Consider the following 23,086-nt stretch of genomic DNA (forward strand, 5'->3'; position numbering starts at 1 on the left):
GCTGCCGCCGCCAAGTGTTCCCGGGTCCCCCCCCCCCCTCAGCGAGGCTCTGTGGGAAGAAGGAGAGGACCTCCAGCCTCTCTCGTCTCCTCCCCGCCTCTTCCCGGCTGCCCTGCCCTGCGTCGCCCCGCTTCACAACTTCGGCCGTTCCCCCCCCCCCCCAATTAAGGGGAGGCTGGCCTGCCGCCCTCTCTCCCCCCCCCCGGTTGCCTTCTGCCAAAGAGACTCCCCGAGAGTCTGCACCCCTCCCGCCTCCCCGCCTTTCCCTCAGAAAGACAAGCGGCGCCCAGTCTTTCCCGGGGATTCCGGCCCTGGAAAGCGCGGCGTTTCCCTTCGCGGGAGAGTCGCGGAGGCGGCGCAGCGGCCAATCTCTTCGAGGGGCGCCTTGCAAAGGAGGAAAGACTCCGGAGGAAGCCTCGCGTCTCGGCGCAACCTCGCACCGCCTTCCGTCCCTCCCTCCCTCTCTCTGCGACGGGGGAAGAAAGTGTGTTGGTGGAAACTTGAAAGCAGCCCCGCCGCCAGAGACGGCCCGCCAAACTTCCCGAGATGAACCAGACCGCCGGCGTCTCCAACAGCGTCCGCTGCCCCGGCGGCAAAGGCGCAAAGGTAACAACGTGCCCCGCGAGGCGTCTTCGTGGACGGAGCTCGGCTCCTGCATTGGCGTCGGGGGGGGGGGGGACGGGACGTCGAGGTGGCGACTCCGGAGGGGGGAGGAGGAGGACGGGGGGGGGAGGAGGAGGTGCTGGTGGCACCGCAAACGATTTGCCGGCCGGACAGCGCTTGCCATCGCGCCCGCGTGCACTCTTGCTTCCCACCCACCCCCCAAGAAGGCGCTTTTGGATCCAGCGGAGGAGGGATGGGGGGAAGTGGGGGGGGATTTGGGTCGGATCTGGAGGGATCGAGCTTCTCTCCCTTTCGTCTTCCATCGCCGGCGCTCGCAAGGACTCGTGTGGAGCCGGAGCGGCTTTTTTGCTGAGGCAGAGGAAAAGAGCAGCGTGCGGGGGGCGGGGGGGAGGTTTTCTCTCTTTGGCCGGCGGTCGGGGTGGGGGGTCAGAATAGATTTCTCGTGGAAGGCTCCGAAGAAGGGCAAGGTGTTCCGCGCGATGAGCTGCAGGATCCTACTGTGCAGCGTGTATGTGTGTGTGTGTTTTTTTTAATTGGGGGTGGGAAAGAGTTAATCTTGATGCCCCTTCTCTTCCTCTCTCTCCAAACGAGCTCCCTTGGGGTGTCTCTGGAGGAGGGGAACTTAGCCCCAAGATGTGTATAGGTGTATTTAGACCGTCAAAAGGTACAGCCAGATTTTCTGGCTGGAAGATGTGAAAGAAGACGGCCCGTGTGAACTGCAAACACCCCATGGAGGGTGCGCTTCGATCTATCGTTCAGCGCTTGTTTTTTGTCTGTGTGTGTGTGTGTGTGTGTGTGTGTGTGTGTGTGTGTGTGTGTGTGTGTGTGAGAGAGAGAGAGAGAGAGAGAGAGAGAGAGAGAGAGAGAGAGAGAGAGGCGCCTCTGTACTGTATGCGCTGAATGGCTGACCTTCTTCTTACCATCTAACCCGGTGAACGGACAGGCTCTGGATTAACTCCGTTGTGGAATTCTTCCACTTGGAGCGCAGCGCTCGGCCCTTCAAAGTTTGCAAGTCTACTAAGAAGTGAGTTGGAGATGTCAGGGGAACTTACTCCTAGGAAAGTGTGCAGATACAGTAAGTAGTGTCCTTGCATTTAAAAGGGCATCAGCCTCAAAGGGTGTCTATGGCTAACTTGTAGAAGTTCCCCTCTGCTTTCCAGTGTTTACTAAAACAAAAAACAAAACAAACAAAAAGAATCCCAGTTTCAATTCAAAAACTAAAGCTGGGCAAAATCACTTTTTTTCAAAAAAGCTGCTAGCCTTAGCCTTTGGATTCTAGGAACTTTAGTCCAAAAAGTAACTCTGCTGAGTCGTACCCAAAATCCTTACTCAGCACCACATGTAGATATTCAGAGGCCTTACTCCCATGACCAGTGGAAGCATTCTCAACTTTGTATTGCATCTAGGGTTAAAGACATGTCCCAGCGTTTGTTCTTAAAGGCGTAACCCTGGAATATGTTGCAGGCAGGTGAAAATGTCCCTGAATAGATTCAGGTCTCACATGCACATTCTCCACAGTCTTTAGAAATCATATCCATATCCTGCTAGAGATCAGCAGCTGAAGATGGGTCTTCTCAGCCAGACTTTAGTAGACAAGGTGTGAGCCTAAGCATTGCTCCAACACCAGAGTGCATAGGTGAATAACAGAGTGTGTCAGCCAGTCAGTGAATAGAATAATACTCTACTCTGTTTGACAACCTTCTAAATGAATATTGTTGTCCCAGTGCTGCAGGAAAGATACACAGCCTTCAAAGAACTGTATTCAGCTTCTAGATACTGGCTGGAATGATGGGAAGCAACTCTGTCACATCTGGAGGGCACCATACTGGAGGGGGAATGGGGAAAGTGTTGCCCTCTAAAACATTTCACACAAACAGTGGGGAATCGAACGCACAACTTTTGGCCGTGTGGCCAGATGCTTAAATCACTGAGCTACCCAGCAATTTATGATATGGAAAACTTGCAATTCTTAAAACAATTTTAATAGTTCAATTAAAGCCATTTTTTTGCCTAGTTTCTGTGGCCAATTTATGGTCCAGATACTGCTTCCAGAAAAAGGACCAAAAACAGACAACCGAACATAATAAGGCATACTTGTTAAGTACAGTTTCCATGTCTTTGGTTTGCCTTCACTGGAACTCTTTAGAGAAAAAGTTTGTTGTGGAAAAACTGTTTCAAGATTATAACATTGTCACAGTAAGTGCAGTGTGTAACATAATTGTGCTGTTCTATTATTTTAAAAACTCCTTGCGTATAGAAACCAGAAGAATTCTAATACAGTGTTTTGAAATATGTTAATTTTTGGAATATAGGTCTCCATTGTAGGTAGACTTTAAGTGCAGTAATCCTGAAAAAGTGTTGTTATGAAGATAGAAGTTATATAATGAACCTCAGATATATTTTGACGGTAGTGGTCTTTGAGCTGCAACTCTTGATATACAACCCGGGTAAACATTTAAGCAATGGTTCCTCTTAGTTTTTTTCAGGACAGAAGCCAGAAAGATATATTTTTAAAAAGTGTTTGCAACACTGAGTCTAAATTTACTTTAGAAACATCTAAAGTGTCTTAATGTATCTGCTACATTGTTTATCTGCTATATTAAGAACATCAAGTCTCCTATCTGAAACACTTACCTGAGAGTAAGCCTCACTGGAACTTCCTTTTCAATAGGAACTTAAAGGGTTTTTACGGTGAATGAATTATGACTTGGCATATAAAACTGTATTTTTAGTACCCTGTCTGAGATTTAGAAGAAAAGCTTCCTATGCTTTTCTCAAGGACCTGCTTGGTTATTTTTTTTTCCTTATTCTTTCTCAAATATTGCATTTCTTGAAAATTGAGGATGACCTGCAGAGGCAGCAGAGTTGTCTGGTCTTCTGTTTCTTCTATTCCAGGACTCCCAACTCACATCAGCATTGGCAACACAGTTAGTGGTCAGGCGCGTTTGAAAGTGTAGTCCAATGTCACTTAGAACAGTGGTTCTTAACCTTTGTTACTCGGATGTTTTTGAACTGCAACTCCCAGAAACCCCAGCCAGCACAGTTGTTGGTGAAGGCTTCTGGGAGTTGCAATCCAAAACTCCTGAGTAACCCAAGGTTAAGAACCAGTGACTTAGAGCAGTGGTTCTTAACCTTTGTTACTCAGATGCTTTTGAACTGTAACTCCCAGAAACCCCAGTCAGCACAGCTGGTGGTGAAGGCTTCTGGGAGTTGCAGTCCAAAACTCCTGAGTAACCCAAGGTTAAGAACCAGTGACTTAGAGGACCACAATTTCCTTATGCCTAAACTAAACAAATCTAGTTGCCATACATAAGGAAGATGCCGCCACTTGTTATTGCAGTGGATGCACATTTGAGTCCTTGAGTCCACCTTTGGATGTCACAATTGGTAGAAAGGAAAAGGCACCTGTCCGAGACCTTGAGCACTACAGCTGTTTAGACTCAGTTAATGATCACTAAGACCGCTATAGAGCATTGTAACTAATTTAAAGCAAGTTTGCTATGTAGTTTTACAACTTAACTTTGTTTGATGCTCATCCCCAGTGAAAGGCAAGATAGTGGGGTTTCAGAAGAGATACATTTATTATATTTCAAGGAGCCTCATGGTGCAGTGCTTAAACTGCAGTCCTGCAGCCAATACTCTGCTAATGACCCAGATTTAATCCCAGGGAGCTGGCTTGAGGTTCACTCAGTCTTCCTAGGTAGGAAAATTGAGTACCCAGCTTATAATTAGGGTTGTGCAGAGGCCTCCTGACTCCCTTTGTATTTGAATAAAGAATGTACAGTTTGGTCTAACCATTCTACACCCTTAAGGAACTACCCCCCCCCCTTTATCTCTAAGTCTGTGATATTATTTGAGCAGTTCTGGATCTCTATTTTTAATGATATCCAATGAAGTGGAGGAGGGGATATAAATAGTTTTGATCTCTGGAATAAATGCAGTGTTTTAATTGTGCAACCCATCCTCTCAAAGGCCGTAAAACCACCATTGTTCCATAGTCACAAACAGATTCAATTCTAACAGTGCAATAATATTTTAATAGATTTCAGTACACCAAGCCAAGTGAGGGAACAAAGAAAACTGTGACCCTTAGTGCCTCAGTGGTTGGTGCATTCAGGGGAGATTTCAGGCTTTATTGAGGGGTTTATAGCTGCCACTCACTGTCTCCTTTGCCAGCACCTGTTTAGTCTACTGTAATATTTTTGATTTTCCCTTCCCTCAGGATTGCTATCTTTTTAACTCCATGAATGCTAAATGGGACACAAAGGGTCTACTGTGGTGTTCTTCCAACTTGGGGTGAACAATGGCTCCTAGCTCTGCCCCATAGTTTCTCTGAAATAACACACTTGCCCCCCCCCCCAGATTTGCTGTGGTGTTTATTTTTGCACATTTTTACAAGGAAAATGCACAAGCCTACCTATTCTCTCTCTCTATATATATATATCCACCCTAGCTAGGATTTCTGTTTTAAAAACTGGTTCATGTCCCTCTTTTTATAATCTAAGATATTCATTAACTACAAAAAGCTTTCTGCATGACTGACTCCACTGCAAATAAGCCTTTCAGAGATCAGAAATTATATAGTGCAACAGAAGACTGAAAATAAGAGGAGATGATCCAGAATGAGGAACATAATGAATAGGTATGATTGCTCGGGTGGTTCTTCACTGCACAACATTTAAAACACATTTTAAAAGGTATTGATAGTTTTAGCAGCCTGCTGAATGCTAAAAGTGTTTTCCTTTCCAAAGCCCATTGGTGACCAAGCATTGACACCAGAAGCTAAGTCCTGCCTTGCATGTTTCACTTCTTTTGTTATTCTGAAACTTTTGTCCCACAAAATCAGGCCATCCTGGATGTCCTTGGCAATAAACAATAATAAAATAGTCATTAAAGTGTATACAGAATAAGAACATTGTCAGTCAGTCAGCAGCAGCTGAATGTATGCATAATTTGATGTGTTGAAGTCAAAGCAGAAATTCAGAACTGTAAGCCATTTTGAGGATTATTTAAATAAAGGTAAGGTGTAAGTAAAAGTAGAGCCACAGTGGTATCTTGAAGGTACGTGATTACAGGCATGTAGAGGAAACTAAGTCAAACTGTTCATGATGTGCTGATAGCAATATACAGATTGGGTATCTCTCGTTTCTTTTTAGAGGACCATCAGCCACCCATATGCACACACAAATCTGAACTGGACTTTGTTGAAAATAGATGGTAAGTTGAAAAGAACGAGACTTTTGGGATTTTTGCATTGCAGCTCCCAGAATCTGTCCAGGATTCCTTCAGGAAGAATTCTAGGTTCTGCAGCCAGAAAATTAAAAGTGCACAGAGCCGTTTTCATTACTTACAGATGAGCCTCTTGTAGCCTTTTTTTTTTTTTTGCCTTTGAAGAAGAAGAAAAACAACCCAATGTTGCATGGCAGTGGCCAAGCAACATGTGAGCTTCAAGGATTCATGGCATAGGTGGTTCTTTGAGATACCGTCTGGAGAGTCTAATGGCCAGGGAAACTATTTATCCTGTGAATCACTGCAGCTTTGAATGCATACCTTTGAAAGAAGGGAATCCGCCCCAATATATGAGGGGGGGGGGAGAGAGAGAGAGAGAGAGGGAGAGGGAGAGGGAGAGGGAGAGAGAGAGTGTTACTGTATTTTTCTGTGTATAAAATAACACTTTCCTAAAATAATTAAAGGAAAAATTGAGTGTAGTTTTATACATGGAAGTAAGGAGGGAGGCATCAAAGCGCTTTGATCCCTGCTTTCCCCCTCCACTTTTTGTGAGGGGGAAAGCAACTTTTTGCAAAGAAATTTTGGGTTAGAAAAGTGGGGGTGGGTGGGTCTTATACACGGGGAATCGTATACATGGAAAAATACAGTAACATATGGAGAATATCAATCCTCTTTCTCAGAGACTTGCTTCAGAGCCTGCATTGCCCTTTTTGATAACTCTGACTAATACTAATGATTTTTGTGAGTGGTTCTAGCTGCCTCATTGTATTTCACACTTTACGAGTGCACTTCAACCACCTACTCTCCGCTGTCAGACCTCCCATTACTTACTAGGCAAAGCAATGTGTGATTATCTCTTTCAAAATTCTAGCCTTTTATTCCAAAAGCTTGGGGACAGGCAGGTAATCAGAAGTTAATTGGGCACTTCTTTATTTTCCTGGAGGGGAAAAAAAAACCTGAATCTGAATTACTATCCTTGAAAAGCAGCTATCAAATATACAGTAACTTCACAGCTGTGATTATGTGTTTCCTGGAAACATGCTGTGTATATCCAAATTTTTCATATTCTTTAAAAAGGTCAGCAGCCTACTCAAATGGGGTATTTGCTGCCTCTTCTTTCAAACCAATGTGTTTATCTTGGCCAGGTCTCCACTAATCTCTTCATATTTGAAGTTTCTATGAGGAAGCTACTGGAAAAAACCATAGCTTTGACGATGCAGACCTTTTGGTTGTTGTGGGTTTTTTGGGCTCTTTGGCCGTATTCTGAAGGTTGTTCTTCCTAACATTTCACCAGTCTCTGTGGCCGGCATCTTCAGAGGACAGCACTCTGTGGACCTTTGTTGTCAAGGTGATATCTCTGCTTTTCAAGATGCTGTCTAGGTTTATCACTTTCCTCCCAAGAAGCAGGTGTCTTTTAATTTTGTGGCTGCTGCCACCATCTGCAGTGATCAGGGAGCCCAAGGAAGTAAAATCTGTCACACTGCCTCCATATCTTCCCCTTCTATTTCCCAGGAGGTGATGGGACCAGTGGCCATGATCTTAGTTTTTTTGATGTTGAGCTTCAGACCGTTTTTGCACTCTCCTCTTTCACCCTCATTAAGAGGTTCTTTAATTCCTCCTCACTTTCTGCCGTCAGAGTAGTATCATCTGCATATTGGAGGATGTTGATATTTCTTTCTGCATTCTTAATTCTGGTTTGGGATTCCTCCAGTCCTGCCTTTCGCATGATGTGTTCTGCATATAAATTAAATAAGCAAGGGGACAATATACAGCCTTGTCATACTCCTTTCCCAGTTTTGAACCAATCATTTGTTTCATAACTGTTGCTTCCTGTCCCACATATAGATTTCTCAGGAGATAGACAAGGTGGTCAGGCACTCCCATTTCTTTAAGAACTTGCCATAATTTGCTGTGGTCCACACAGTCAAAGGCTTTTAGAATTGGTGCTTTTAAAATGCTGAATACCTAGATATTTACTTCCAAATAGCCAGTTGTCTGGTTATTTGCAACGCATTATTTGCAATGCATTATAATTGTGTCCAGGTGACAAGCAGGGAAAACTTTGTAAATTGGAAGAGTTGGAGCCGTTCTGTTCATTGGAGCCACTGATGTATTGCAGGTGCATAACACTGCAGGCAGGAATGGTGCCAAGTTATTTTGGGGATAATAGCAACTCTACTTATTTGCAAGGGTATGTATTTTCTGACTGGGAGCATCCCAAGGATTTATGAACTGTCATTGACGTCAGTTGATTAGAAGTACAACAGCCATGTGTCTCCTTGAAGCCAACAATAGAAAACAAACTCAGAGCGTAGTTCATGTTAAATGTAAGAGAAGATTATGGAAAGAGGGGAAAGAAACACCAGTTGGGAAGCATGTAGGAATACTATCCTACCCTTCTGTAATGCTTGAAATCCAGTAATGTAAAGGTACTCTGCATAAATCTGATGACACCATCTGCTGTGGTTGTATTTTGGTAATTAAATGTTTAAATGTTTCCTATCCAGCCCCAAAGATTCCTAAACATCCTTTAGGATCCATTTGGTCCTGGGGAATGTTTAATTACCAAAATACCTTCACAGCTGGTGATGCTATCAGATTTACATGGTGTAACTTCATGTTACTGGATTTCAGCCAATGAAAGTTGACCTACTTCTGCCCATTGGGTAAAGACCAGAGAAACAGAGGTGAAATATTTTTTAAGGGAAGGAATTATGAAAATACTATTCAGTTCACATCTTGACTGAACAAAGCCTGTCCTTTATGTGTCATGACCTCCAGCAGAGAGCAGAAAAAGGTTGTTTAATAAACTTCTGGTGGGTTGCGTTCCATCTGGTGAATCACAAGATGTGTAAAAGTGTGCTGCTTATATATTATAGCACTTAAAGCACACTCTGGGTGGTTTACAAGTTAATTATGCAGGCTGGGTGCCCATTTTACTGACCTTGGAAGGATAGAAGGTTGAGTCAACCCTGAGCCAGTTACCTGGGATTGAGTCCTGGGTCGTGAACACAGTTTTGGCTGCAGTTTAACCACTGTGCCATGAGGCTCATTAATTAATTTAGAGAACACATGGCCCTTGTCCTTCACCATTGGCTATGCAGGCTGTAACTTGTGGGAACTGAAGTCCGAAAACATCTCAATGGTTCCCAACCTTGGATCTCCAGATGTTCTTGGACTACAACTTCCAGAAGTCTTCACCATTAGCTGTGATGGCAAAGGCTTCTGGGGGTTGCAGTCTATGAACATCTTGGGACCAAAGACTGGGCACCACTGACCTTGAGGGCCATATATAGTCCCTGCCCCCCCTGCCTTAAAGACATGGGTGACAGCTATGTAAAGAGAATAAAATAGATATGATTGAAATGGGGACTTGCTTGTAGTTGGACTATTTTTGGTTACTGCTGTTTTTTTATCTTTTATGAGAGCTACACACATAGTAAAATTTTATTGGATGTTTCTGCTCACAAAATTAACAAACAGTTGGTGTTTTAAGCACTTAGTGGAAAAGCATGAAACAGTTCATGTCTAGCCTGTGTAATAACTTTTCCTTTACAAGCATGGAATATAACACAGTTGCCCTCTGCTGATATTTTATCTCAAACGGCAATTTAACATTGCGCTGCAGTTCCTGAATATTAATATTGCTAGTGTGACTGCAAGCATCACAGGAAAAAAACAACCCCCAACAACTTCTTTTTTCATCTTTATAGAAATTCGCTGTTGAATTTCTTGGTCCATATAGCTTTATTTACTATAGTACTGATCTACTTGGAAAATTTTTGCATTTTTAAATAAGAGAGGCAATGATCCTTATAAATATGTTGCTCTGAATGTAGTTTCAACAGGAAGGGAACTTCGAAAATGTTAACCTCCTTCAGCTTGTTATTTTCTGGTGTGGTTCTATTCTGTTTTGTATAGGGGCTGGCTGGATAGGTCCCTGGCTGCTGAGCCAGACGTTGGGACTTCAATTCCTCATTGTGACTCCAGGGAGGAGAGGCAGCCCCGTGTAGCCTTGGGCAAGCTGCACAGTCCCAGGGTTACCTCCAGAAGAAAGAAATGGTAAACCACTTCTGAGTACTAACTACCTAAAAACCCTGGAAAGAGTTGCCATAAGTTAAGATTGACTGGATGGCACACAATTCTTCTCCTCTTGCTCTTCTTTATAGGACAATAGCTTCAAACTATTTCCCAAGGAATCCTGGCTTTCCTAAGGAGTTTATTAGAGGTCCTGTATGAGAAGATTACTAATAGTAGATACAGTTTACTGAAGGGTAGCTTGTTTCCTCTAACAGTGTTTCCTGGTAGTGTGCTATAGTGCAGTCTAAGGTGACTTTTGTTATGTAGAAGCTGATGTGCAATCAAGGCTTAACATATGGTATAATGCACTTTCTGCTTAAGGTTTGGACTCCATGATATATAGGGCCATCTCAAACACCCAAAGTGAGCATGCAGACATTCCGTAGCCTGACCAAGATTCTTTCAGAGCAGCCCCAATCAAACGTCCCTCCACATTGCCCACTGTTCTCGTTGTCTCTGACCATTAGCTGTGCTGGCTGGGGCAAATGGGAGTTTTAGTGCAAAACATTTGATGGGATTCAAGTTGGGGAAGATGATTTTTTAGCTCAAATTTAAATCACTAATATGTATATTGAGAGTTTGCAAAGGAAGGACACTCCCTTTTTTTAAACACAGGAATTATATGCCTATTTCTAGTCAAAATTAATGGGAGCAAGGGGAAAATCTTGTGTGATGATGGATGAAAAGTGTTGCTTTTTTTCCTTTTTGGTAGAAACTATAAAGTTTATGGAGGGACCCAATAATGAAGTAGGCTTAAACTTTGTAATTGTACAAATACTGAAATAGCCTGTAATACTTTTAAATTACAGCCTGTAGAGACATTGCCACAAATTACCCAATAAATGGTAATAAATTGCCTATTTTTCATGCCAGCTTTGAAATCTGATTCCAGACGGAGGATTAAAAGGACCAATAAATGGTCACAAAAGAATTGCTGTCATCTGTAATGGGTAATGCAGCTTCTTCCCAGATTTTTAAGGATGAAAATAAGAGCTTTTTAAAAATGGAAAGCTGCATTTGATTGGACTTGAGATAGGCCCAAAATTTCACTCAACAGTTTATAATTTAAAACTATTAATTTCATGCGCAAAGGGTAATCCTCCAGACACAGCAGAAGAGGAGCTAGCCTAATTCATATAATTGAAAAAGCAAAGCCAATTAATAGCTCACCTGATGAACAGCACATCTGTATTGTGTGCTGAGAGCAGAGCTGTATCATCATTAGAACATGAAATTGTTTAGTATTTTAGAGACATAATTTAAACAGACTTTCTCAACAGAGCCCCGTACCTCTGACTGAATCCTGTGTTTACCTTCTGATAGCTAATAAGAAAACACAGCATGCTGATTTGCAAACTACAAGAGGTGCACAAAGCTTCTGCTGTGACATTCAGATATAATTTCAGCCATCAGTTAACAAGTCAAAGGTTGTATTTTTTGCTGCATCTTCCAAGAAATGCAACTGGTTTCCAACAAGGAATGTGAGCGCCGACTTCTTCGCTTTTGGCAATTTACCATTCAGACTTACACTGTTGGATTCACATCACTGGGCATAACAAATGGGATTCTGGCCACTATCTGTAACATACAGTTTGGTCCTAAATTTGAGACCCAATCCAGTTTATTACCAGTTCCAGGAAGCTAACTGATATATCCAAAGCACCACCTGGAGTTACACAATTATGTACTCAGCGTACTAATGGAACTTCACTAAAAATCAAGGACTGCCTCCTCCAGTATTTTTATCTTGATGGAACCTCACAGCACCCAGTACATGTCACTAGATAAAAAACAGTGTTCTCTCATCCCTTGGATGGAGTTAAAAAGTCAGAAACCACTGGGGCCTTGTGTCTCATTTCCCATCCCAAAAATCCCATACAAAAGTACAGTATGAGTTGCACTAGGTAAAGGTTCCCCTTGACATTTAGTCCAGTCGTGTACGACTCTAGGGGACAGTGCTCATCCCCATCTCCAAGCCGTAGAGCAAGCGTTTGTCTGCAGACTGTTTCTGTGGTCATATGGCGAGTGTGACTAGACAAGGAATGCTGTTACCTTCCCACTGAGGTGGTACCTATTTATGTACTCATATTTTTACATGCTTTAGAACTGCTAGGTTGGCAGGAGCTGGGACAAGCGACAGGAGCTCACTCCATTGCGTGGATTCAGTCTTACAACGGCAGCACAAAGGCCTCTGCGGTTTAACCCACAGTGCTACCAACGTCCCTAGGCTGAGTTGCACTAGGAGGATGTAAAGCTAATCCTGTGCTTCGATACCATTCCCGTTGTTGGGGATCTGTAGTATGAATGATGTTGAAAATTGAACTGTTTACTTCATCTACTGGCCGTAATATTTTCTATTTTATTTATTTATTTGGTTTCTGTACCACCCATCTGGCTACTAGGCCACTCTGGGCAGTTTATGTATTAAACAAATAAAACATACACAATTCCAAACAATGAACATAATAATATAAAATCAAAATAAAGATAAAACAACCAACAATTTAAATAAATTAGTTAAAATACTATAAAATAATATAGAGCAAGACAGCAAGACTGATAGTATAAATGTTGAGACCATTCACTGTAATTAGGTGTTGTAAGGAATGGAGAGGCCTGTCGGAAAAGCCCCGTTTTTAACAGTCGCTTAAAAATTCCCAGTGAAGGAGCCAAGTGGATTTCGAGTGGGAGGTTGTTCGAAAGCTGAGGTGCAGCCACTGAGAAGGACCACTTTCTGGTTCTCTCTTTCTGGGCCTCTCTTGGGGTCAATTCTCTCAACCGCCTGGCCTGGGAAGATTATATGGGACAGGCCGATCACACTGGGAGGAGGCTTTCTGTCAGGTATTGAGGTCCTAAACCATTTTAGGGTTTTATAAGTTAAGACCATCACCTTGAAGCTGGCACAGAAACGTATTGGTAACCAGTGCAGGGTGGCCAGGGTGGATGAAATGTGTTGATGTTTCTTAAGTCCACTCAACAGTCTGCCCACTGTGCTCTGGACCTGCTGAAGCTTCCGTAACAGCCTCATGGGAAGCCCCACATAGAGAGTATTACAGTAGTCTATTCCCGAGATTACCAGTGCATGAACCAGCGTGGTGAGGGACCCGGTGTCAAGGTACGGATGCAGATGGGCAATCTGCCTTAGGTGGAAGTAGGTGGAACGGACCACAGACACTATCTGAGACTCCATTGACAGTGCTGGTTCCAGTAGTACACCCAAGCTGTGAACCTCATCCTTAGTGGAGAGAGTACCCCCCAAAGGAGAGGGTGGCACCCAATCCACAAACAGTAGGGGTACCCACCTGCAGGATCTCCGTCTTGCATGGGTTCAGCCCCAGCCTATTCCCCCTCATCCACCACAGCACGCCGATCCCCAACCCAGAGAGCTGCCCCAGGAGGATACTGTGGTTGATGATATCGAAGGCTGCTGATAGGTTGCGGAGGACCAGCAAGGACATTTTGCCCTTTGTTGGCCTCCCTCAAGAGGTCATCTTGCACGGTGACCAGTGCAGTCTCTGTGCCATGGCATGGCCTGAAGCTGGACAGGAATGGATCAAGGGCATCAGTCTCCTCCATTATAGCAAATGCGTCAAAGGGAAACTGTTAGAGATGGGTGCTCCATGTACATGATAGCTTTGAATGAACCTGTCAGCATATCCCCCGGGCTGGCTGGAACACTTTACCTGGTTGCCCTGTGTTGCTGGGGTTTTTCTTCTCTGGCAGCATGCCTATCTGGGCAGGAGATCAGGCTCCCTTTCCCTGCCTCCTCTGACAGCCAATCACTTTGTCAAGGAAACGAGATGGGGATTCTCCCCATGCAGCCAATGAATGGTCAGCTGCTGGAGGAGGTGGAGACAGGACGCCCAAGCTCCTGCTTGAATTGGTGTGTCATCAGAGATCAGAAGGACCCTGATGATGTGCGATGACAGGAAAGTGGCCCAGCTGGCCTGGTGGATGGGGAGAAGGTCCACATGGCACCTGTAGTGCTGTGCTGACAGCTTTGTATGAAGCTGCCAGGTGCATGAAGGGCCCATCTTTAGAAATCATGCTTCTACAGTGATAGGAGTGAGGGAAGGTAAATGGCTTTCAGATGCTGTCCCTTTCATGTTGAATTCATTTTATATTGGATGTAACTTTACTTTTATGAATCCTAGGAAACAGGTTTGTTCTGCATTAGAAAGAAAAGATATGTGGGATGAGTCTGAGGATTTGTGTTCAAAGATAGACCCATGCTTTTAATCCTTCAGCAGCACACACATGAATAGACTCTGTAGTCATGTTGGGTCTCCAGAGACGTGAGGATTTCTGTGTGTAATTGAAAGATGGCCCAGGAAGACATTGAGCTGGGCAAAACCAAACTTCATTTGTAATTATCAAACTTCAATTGGTTCTCAAAAACATTTGGCTGGCACTCACTTCAATGGAGGCTGTAATGTTGATCTTCTTGAGTGTCTTTATTTAGGGCTACGGTGTCCTTTCTGGGAGCGGTATAAAGGATGACGTGGTTTTCTGGTTGGTCACTCTTGCCTTGCCATGACTTGGTTTATAGTTGTTCTATAAAAAATTGATCAATAAATGGAGTTGCTTATAGAAATGATTGCATTCCAGACAGCCACAAATGTAGTGTATCTATAATTAAAATTGCTCACACAGCTATTTTCTTTTTTACTGTTTGTGGGAGATGGAGAGATTATATACACAAAAGACATTTTTATATCACAGTGGTAACATCTGATGGTAGTGGCAAAGTGCTAGGGGTGTCACCATGTAAATATAGTGTGAATCCCCCCCTCTGAAAAACGTCCTTGAAAATGTATGCCTTAACACATGTATTGACTTCTAGAACGTGCAATACTAGCCCCCTTACATACAGGCACGCCCAGATTTTTTAAATTCGCAAATACTTATATTTTTGGAATACTGTATATGCACCTAAGTTACTAGTCCTTTAATTTCAGGATTTAAAAAAAATCTCCCCCCCCCCACCCCGAGAATTTGACTTCTTTTTTCAACACACCTCTTCATTTTAAAAATCTAGTAAGACAACACTTCCTATCATTACATTTTTACCCCTACCTCTCTTTGTGTTTAATAATGAGTTACTGTCCCTTGTATTGTCTGTTCACTGTTACGGAACAGCTGTGCTGTGTTTAATCCTAACAATTATAGTTGAAAACCTGTAAACTTCAGTAAATACAACAGTGAGACAAGATTTATGCAAATCTCTGAGATTCAATAGGTTGACTCTGGTTGGGACTTCCAGTTGGTTTGGGGTGGAGATGGGATATCACTACACAGTATTGTCACCACAGGTGACAATACTGTGGTGATGATATTTGTATTTGTCTCTCTGAGAGACAAATGTGAATATTCTAACTCTAGTTTTGGGTCCTGTGTTGGAAATTTATAATTACTCCTCCTTGCTATTAGGAAGTGTATTACATGAGGTGAGTTTCTGCTGGCAGACGTACAAGTTACAACTAAGAAGGGATGCCGTAGCTCAGTGATAAAGTGCGTATGTGACATTCTGAAGTCACTGGTTCAATCTTTGCCATCTCTGTTAAGAACTCCCAGCAAGCTCCGGGGCAGTTGTCTCTTTTAGCAGGTAGCTAGGCCAGGTCTTCCTGCCAAACCTGTCTCCATGTGAACACAATTTAGGTGGAACTCCCAGGAGAGAGAATTCTGGGATTTGAAGTCTTAAAAAAGGTAGTATATGCCAAATGCATGCAAATGCGAGTAGATAAATAGGTACCACTTTGGTGGGAAGGTAAAACGGCGTTCCCTAGTCACGCTGGCCACATGACAACGGAAACTGTCTTCGGACAAGCGCTGGCTCTACGGCTTGAAAACAGGATGAGCACCGACTCCTAGATTTGGACACGACTGGACTAAAAATGTCAAGGGGAAACTTTATCTTTTTTATATTCCAACATATCTTACATTGAGCCTGTTGTTTAGTCAGCTCATTTTCAGGATTCCAAGAAAGATTCATTTCTTGTCCCACCTAGAGATTTGTAGTGTTTCCTAATAGTCTTTTATCTAAATAATGAACCAGGGTTGATCCTGCTTAGCTTTCACACATGAGACTGGTGTGTTCAGGATGGTGTAGTAGCTTTTAAAAAATCTCAGAGGCATGAAAACTAGAGTGAATGAATCTCAAATCCACATCCTACTCTGAAGTAGATGAGCAAATGACTAAATTTTAACTGGTGTTGAAAGGATACCATATCAAGTGCTTAGGTTTAACAGGGGGGACATTTCATAGGCAGAGTCTTCTGCCCAGTTGCTGTACAATGAGTTTCACCTGGCAAAGGAGTCTAGAACAGAAACACCTGTCATTAGTTGGTGCAGGTTGGTATATGGAGAGAATTTCAGGTTTACTAAGAATTCTTATAAATAAAACAGAAGTGCTCTGGACAAAGCAGTATCCCTAAAAGACTTTCCTGTGTGTAAAAGATTAATAATAAATAAGGCAATAACTGTTTACATCACAGAATGAGGGTGAGAATAAGGAGTATTAGCATGATGATAATTTTTTTAAAGGCTCATTTTATGTCTCTGCATCTATATAGGCCAGGATCTAAACGTATGCCAAACTAGCTCTGTGTATTAGGGATGTCTGGGGTTTGCATTTCGTAAAGAACAGCTAAGGAAAAAAGGAAGAAAGAGAGAAAAATCTTTTTTTTAAAAAAAAAGTTACAGAGTTTCAGAAGCAATTTGCATTTTGGCATGATGGGAGAAAGTTTTGTTCCAAGCAGAAAAAGTTTTTAAAATCCCACCAGGCAAATGCAAGCTCTTGAGCGTACCTAAAGTAGCTTTTTGGATCCTGTCCATGGTTTGTAATTAGCTGCATATAAGTTCTGTGCTTAGCATAAGCACTGTCATTTTCCAATGATACTGAAACCTGAAGGCAATATTGTTAAATATGCAGGAAACCTACTTGCTGGAATTATCCTTCAGTATACAGTATATTCCTCTAGCAAGGAGATGCTTCTGGCCATGCAGAGGTTGATGGTAATCCAAAGACTTCTTGTCACTCATTGATAAGGGCAACTGCTAAAAACAATACAGATCTATGATGTTTATGTTAAAAGAGAGGAACTTTGAATAATCTGTTTTTTTCTGATCTAGCATGAAAGAAGCAGACTAGATTAAGAACTAATGCTACACGCAGAGGGGAATTAAAATCCCATGCTGTATATGAAGGTGATGGTCGATTCTGCTGTTTTGTCATATTAAAGTGCATGTGTGGGAGTAAGATGGCTGCACCACTTACAACAGTCTGAATTAATCTCTTTCATGTCTCTGGTTTTTGAATAAAGGAGAAGTTGAAAATTCCATGTACATATGCATTGCACTGCAGAAAATTTGTGACTAACTTTACTATGCATTTATTTTCCTTAGATAGCAGAGAGTCCTTTAGGCTAAGGGGTAATTCTAGAAGCAAGCCTTTAAATTATAGATGCAGTTCATCAGGACATGCAAATATAGAAGTTGGGTTAAATGTGTAATATATCTAATTAAATGTTCAGAAAATTGGTTATATAAAAGATGGTTGTTGAAGGGGTGTTGCCAGTCAGAGAAGTTTTAAGATAGATGGTCCAGAGTAGACTTCAGCCTAGATGGGTGGGGTATAAATTAAACAAACAAACAAACAAACAAACAAACAAACAAACAAACAAACAAACAAACAAACAAACAAACACACACACACACACACACACACACACACACACACACACACACACACACATACATACATACATACATACATACATACATACATACATACATACATACATACATACATACATACATACATACATAGTATAATGTAGCTTTACAGGTCTACTGCCTTATAGTTATGTCTTAAAGTCTTACTTTCAAATGTTAGCTCATGTTTTAAAGGTCCTCAGTCCATCAACAGTTTGATGGAGCTGCAAGTTAAATACATACTTTTACTGAAATAGGGAATGATCTGTGTGGCAATAGTTCTCCAATCTCTTAAAACTGAATATACTGTGTAGGTGGTGTCCATGGTGCTGAAATTGTAGCTCGCACACTGGAAGTGGTAACTTCTGTGATTTTTAGAATTGGACAACTATGAAGTACTGTAGTGAGGGCCAGTACTAAATATTTAAAGAAATATTTGAAACCAAGCATCACTGAGGTGGTACCTATTTATCTACTCGCATTTTTACATGCTTTCGAACCACTAGGTTGTCAGGAGCTGGGACAAGCAATGGGAGCTCACTCCATCGCGTGGATTTGATCTTATGACTGCTGGTCTTCTGACCTGGCAGCACAGAGGCTTCTGCAGTTTAACCCGCAACGCCACCACGTCCCTTTTATTTTATTTAGAGCCACAACACTTATTTGGCAGCGTGTAAGGAATCAGCACATTAATTCACAGGTATTTCAGGTACCACAGGTACACAGTGCCTTGTGGTAACTGTTAAAACCTCACTGCTGCAGTTAAGACTCTGCTCACAACCTGAGTTCAGTCCCAGCGGACTCAAGTTGCTAGCTTGAGGCTGACTCAGCTTTCTGAGGTTGTTAAATTTATTACCCATCTAGTTGGGCTGGTGGCAATATGTAGCTTGCACAATTAAATTGCCCAGGGTTTTAAGCATGATATAAACAGCTTTTTTTTGGGCTTCACTTCGCTTACCAAAGGTTTTCAATCAAAGAACTGCACAGAAAAAGCCAGTCCTTGCTAGAGTGGGCTATCTGCTCTTATTAACACTTCCTAAAACTTCTTTAGCCCCTGAAGTATATTTTTTTCCCTCAATCTCAGGAACCTCTGGGGACAGCCCTGTCTGCCTGACTCCCTCTTAGACTCAACCTCCCTCAGCTCCTGTGTAAGAACTTACCTAGCCAAACCCCCTCTGGCAGTTAAACTGTCGATCCCAGCATTCTAAATCTCCTCCCCTTACCCGATTGATTGTTGATGTACTGTAATATGACTGGATGGGATACCTTTAGGACACTGTTCAGTTAATTTACTCATTGCAGCTTCTGCAAAAGTCCTGCTGGAGTTCTGAGCCAGACTCTGAAAAGCCATCAAGTCTTGACTGTTTTAAAGCCACATTACAAGTAAAGTGTCCATGCAGATCTTGCAAAGTACAACTACAGAACATCAAATGATTTCCTGAATGGCTTTTATAAACGTCGTTCTTGATTTATGTTATGGAAGATCTACTCAGAGTAGAGCTGTGTGTTCAGGCTGAGCATGTACAGCACTACACTGATTCAGAAATTATTTCAGAAGGCTGTACCCAATGATATGTTTAACCCCAGTGACGGTAAAAACTTGGGATTACTAAGATACATGGTGCAAATTATATTACTGTGCTCTAGGGATATAAATCCTTCATCTTTTTAATGCAAAATTGTACTGTTCCTGTTCTTACTGTCTGGAATAACAAGTTTTTTTTTGTTCTAGGGTTCAAGTCTTCCTTTAAGTCTTGCTGTCAAATTGCAGATTTGTGTTGACTTATAGTGACTATAGTAAGGAAGCCACACTCTGTGGATTGGGTCTAGACATGTGCTCAGTGGAGTTCCGTGCCTGGTAGAGAAGGGAGACTGGTTGCATTTTCACCCAAACATCCTTTTAAATTTTTCCTTCCCTGTGCAATCCTTTGAAGAAGTAACCCTAAAGCAGTGTTTCCCAACAAAAGGGGTCATGAAGTGTTTTCGGGGGGGGGGTTGCAGGTCACCTTATATGTGTTGTAGCCCTTATTTATTTCTTCCTTGACCTTTCAGAGCAAGATATTAAAGTGAGTATGTATATGTATGAGAAGTAGGCCCTTTTGGAAAGAAGCCTCAGCATTCTGAGAAGGGTTTGTTTTTTTATACAGAACATGGCAGGGGGGTTGCAGGTTACTTGGCTGTTATGAAACATGGATCAATAATTTTAAATAATTATTACTTTTTTGGGGGTATCACCCACCACCAATATTTTTATAGACTTTAAACTGCAGAAGTTACTGTTGTGGGTACAGACTGAAACCTTGGTGTGTCCAAAACAGCAGTAGCCAACCGTCCCATCCCATGAGCTTTAACTTACTTTCAAATCAGTCTTTGGAAGAAGGACTTCCTTAATTGCTAATCGTGTGTGATTTGTCATAGAGGAAGCTTTCTTCAGTTCCCAGATTTTGCAAATTAGGTTGATTATGTAATTAGTCTTCTAGATAATGCAAGTCTGGTTTCATAGATATGAAAGACGGCATTTCTCATTAAGTAGCATGATTTTAGCTCTACCAACAGCTTACCTGTAACATGTAGTTTGAATAACATGTAGTTTGGGAGAGTAGAAAGAGACAATGGTGATGCATGTATGAGAATGTGTCTAGGGGTGGCTTCAACCATTGTAGTACTGTTGAGTAATTCTTATTTCTCCCCCATCTTCATTGATTAGCCAGTAGGTTTGTCAGAATGATTTTGTTTAGTGGAGTGCTGATGATGTTTGGTGGGTCGCCACCTCCTACTAATTTGCAACAGTTGTGCTTTTCCTTGATTGTAAAAATGTCTCAAGCTAAAAGACCAGCTCTGTGGGATTGTTGACTCTATATTTATTCTTTACAAAGTGTTTGCTCAATATTGTTGCGATGTGCGAGCTGAATTTTAAAAGCATTCTACAAAACGTTAAGATGGTGCCAGAGATATTTCCATCGCTAAAAAATAGGAAGACCTTGTGTGAGATAAGGGAGGCTGTCATCCACTGATTTATATGGCGATGACCAACAAAGGAATTTGTAGAATTTTGATGAATCCTGTTTGCTTCTATTGGCTTTGAAGGCTGTAAGACTGCAGGCTGGTTTTCAAAAGTGCATGAGGAGGTATGACATGGTAACATGGGGCACAGTGGGATAGGTGTGAATTACTAAACCTCTCGCCCAATGCTTGCAAAAGTTGCTTTTTGAAACTACAACCCTCAGAATGTCCCAGGTTCTGCTGATTCCGGGAGATGTAGTCCAAAAAAGGTAACTTATCCAAGCCTTGCAATTTCCTGCTCTACATTTATTCTAGCAAGAATCATGTCTAGTCTTTCTTTACCACTGTTCCAGGTCTCCATGCAGTTGTTTGATTTCTACAAATTCCTCAGAAGACTGAAGAGCCCAATCTCCTTGTTAAAAAACGGTACTTGTATCTGGTAGCTGTTGTTGTATCCAGGAAAATTTTCACATTCCAGATGTCAGCTAGGGCTTTGCAAAAGACTTGTGACAGGGAATTCTTGCAGAGCACCCAGGAATCCACCAGCATCTGCTATTCTCAAACAGCAGCTGGTCTTAATAGGTCCCGTATTTCTGCAGAGGCTATTACTGCCTCTGTGACAAGACTGAGACAAATGAGATATGTGTGCTGGGATATTCCTGGTAGTTACAAGTGCTTATTGATAAAAAAAAAAGTAAAGTGACTTAAAATATCTCAGTGTTCCTGGTAGAAAATGAACACATTTTAAAAACTATGATAGGTAGAACCAGAAATAAAATCCTATACGTTTCCCTCAGAAGCAAGACCTGAAGTGCTTCCTTCTGGGTAATTTAGTATATGACAGCAGAAGAATAATGTTTACTTTATGTAATTTCATGTTACTCAAGCTGGCTGGATAGCTCAGGAGTTTATGAATCTGCCAGAGGTTGGAAGTTGGATTCCCCACTGTTCCTCCCAGGAGAAGAGCCGGCCTATATAGACTGGGGCAAGCTGCACAGTTCCAGGGTGTCCCCAGAAGAAGGAAATGGTAAACCACTTCTGATATTCTCTACCTAGAAAACCCTGGAAAGGGCCACCAGAAGTCAGAATTGCCACAATGGAACACAATTATTATTATTATTATTATTGAAAGTTCATGCTTCTGTAGTTCTAATTTGAAAGCTTTTGTCTCCCTTCCCTGCACCCAGTCCCCTTGCAAATTATCTCCTGCCTTTATACCAGTAAATATATAGATATCAGTCAGTAGAAAAGCTTGAGACAAAGTCACCTCTGTGGAAGTAGTAGCAAAAATTCTTGAATCAATGAAACTGGAGGACAAAAGCACTTCAATTAGAGCAGCCATGGTGCTTTGTAGAAATGTTTGCTCTAAACAATAAGGGGCATTTTGGACCTAGTTCTAAAATGATGGCTCCCAGCGGCACTTGAAGGCAGGACAGGAGAAATTACTCAGGAATAAAGAAGCCATTAAAAAAGAAAACCTGTACAGGCTCTTCAGTGAGTTTAGATCTGTAAAAGATATGTTTAAATTTCCAGGACATTTGATGAAAGATAGGAAATAACCCAGCTATTTAAAAAAACACCTTAATATTTCTTTTATGTGTCACCCTGAATCTCTTAACCTCATTCCCTATATATGAATTATCGAGTTGGGGCATCTCTGGGTCTTCCTTGATTATCTTTCGAGATACAAATTGCTTCTGTGGAACGGAGTAACTTTTGCTGGCTCAGTGCCTTATGAACCGACTGCAATACACCCTGGAGATAAAGAACTTGGGCTTAGTGGAGTTGAAGCTCCACATTTGACTGCTGCAATATGTTGGATGTGAGTGCCTTCTGAAAAGGAAACAGCAGTTGATCCAAAGTGTTGAGATTGTCAACTGAGATGAGACATTGTGGTCATGCTAAGTCTGTGATTTGCCAGCTCCGTTGACTCCCTGTTCATTGTGCAGCTCAGCTCCAAGGGATGGTTCTGATCTTTTTAAAGGTTTTCATGACTCGGGAATGGGATACCTTAAGGACAGTTTATCTTTGCATTTGGCTGTCTAAGTGCCCGCTAAGAGAATATGGTTGAAATCCTGTTGGCAAAGATGCACAGTGTAAATGATGATAATGTCATCAGTAGGAGATATTAATCCTTAATTTTAAACTTCCTAAATCCTCACCTCAAGTTCTGAGGCTCCCTAAGGATCCCTTTGGACATGGGGAAGCCCTTGGGAGTCTCAGGCTGGGAAAGCCTTTTATGTCTGAAAATCACTGCCAATGATTCTGATCCCACTCTAGATACCACCTCTTACTCTGGTTTGGACCAGATGCACAGACTTCTGAAATCAAATCCTTTTTTCCTCTCTCATTCTAGAAAAACAGAATTCTAGAATTTCTGTTTGCCCAAAATAGAGGCAGTGCTTAGCTCCTAGCCAGCCCTGGCTTTCCCCCTTTT

General features: G+C 42.2%; 1 protein-coding gene across 1 annotated transcript in view; it reads left to right on the top strand.

Moving 5' to 3' along the window:
* Positions 1-439: 439 nt before the first annotated feature.
* Positions 440-23,086, top strand: part of DPP6 (dipeptidyl peptidase like 6) — a 490,996-nt gene continuing 468,349 nt past the window's right edge. Inside the window, exon 1 of the mRNA XM_020779739.3 lies at positions 440-606. Coding sequence (XP_020635398.2) covers positions 547-606 — 60 coding nt within the window. The 5' untranslated portion in view covers positions 440-546. The remainder of the gene's footprint in view (positions 607-23,086) is intronic.

The sequence above is a fragment of the Pogona vitticeps genome, chromosome 6 (genome assembly GCF_051106095.1).
Source record: "Pogona vitticeps strain Pit_001003342236 chromosome 6, PviZW2.1, whole genome shotgun sequence".
In the NCBI taxonomy this organism is placed as follows: Eukaryota; Metazoa; Chordata; class Lepidosauria; order Squamata; family Agamidae; genus Pogona; species Pogona vitticeps.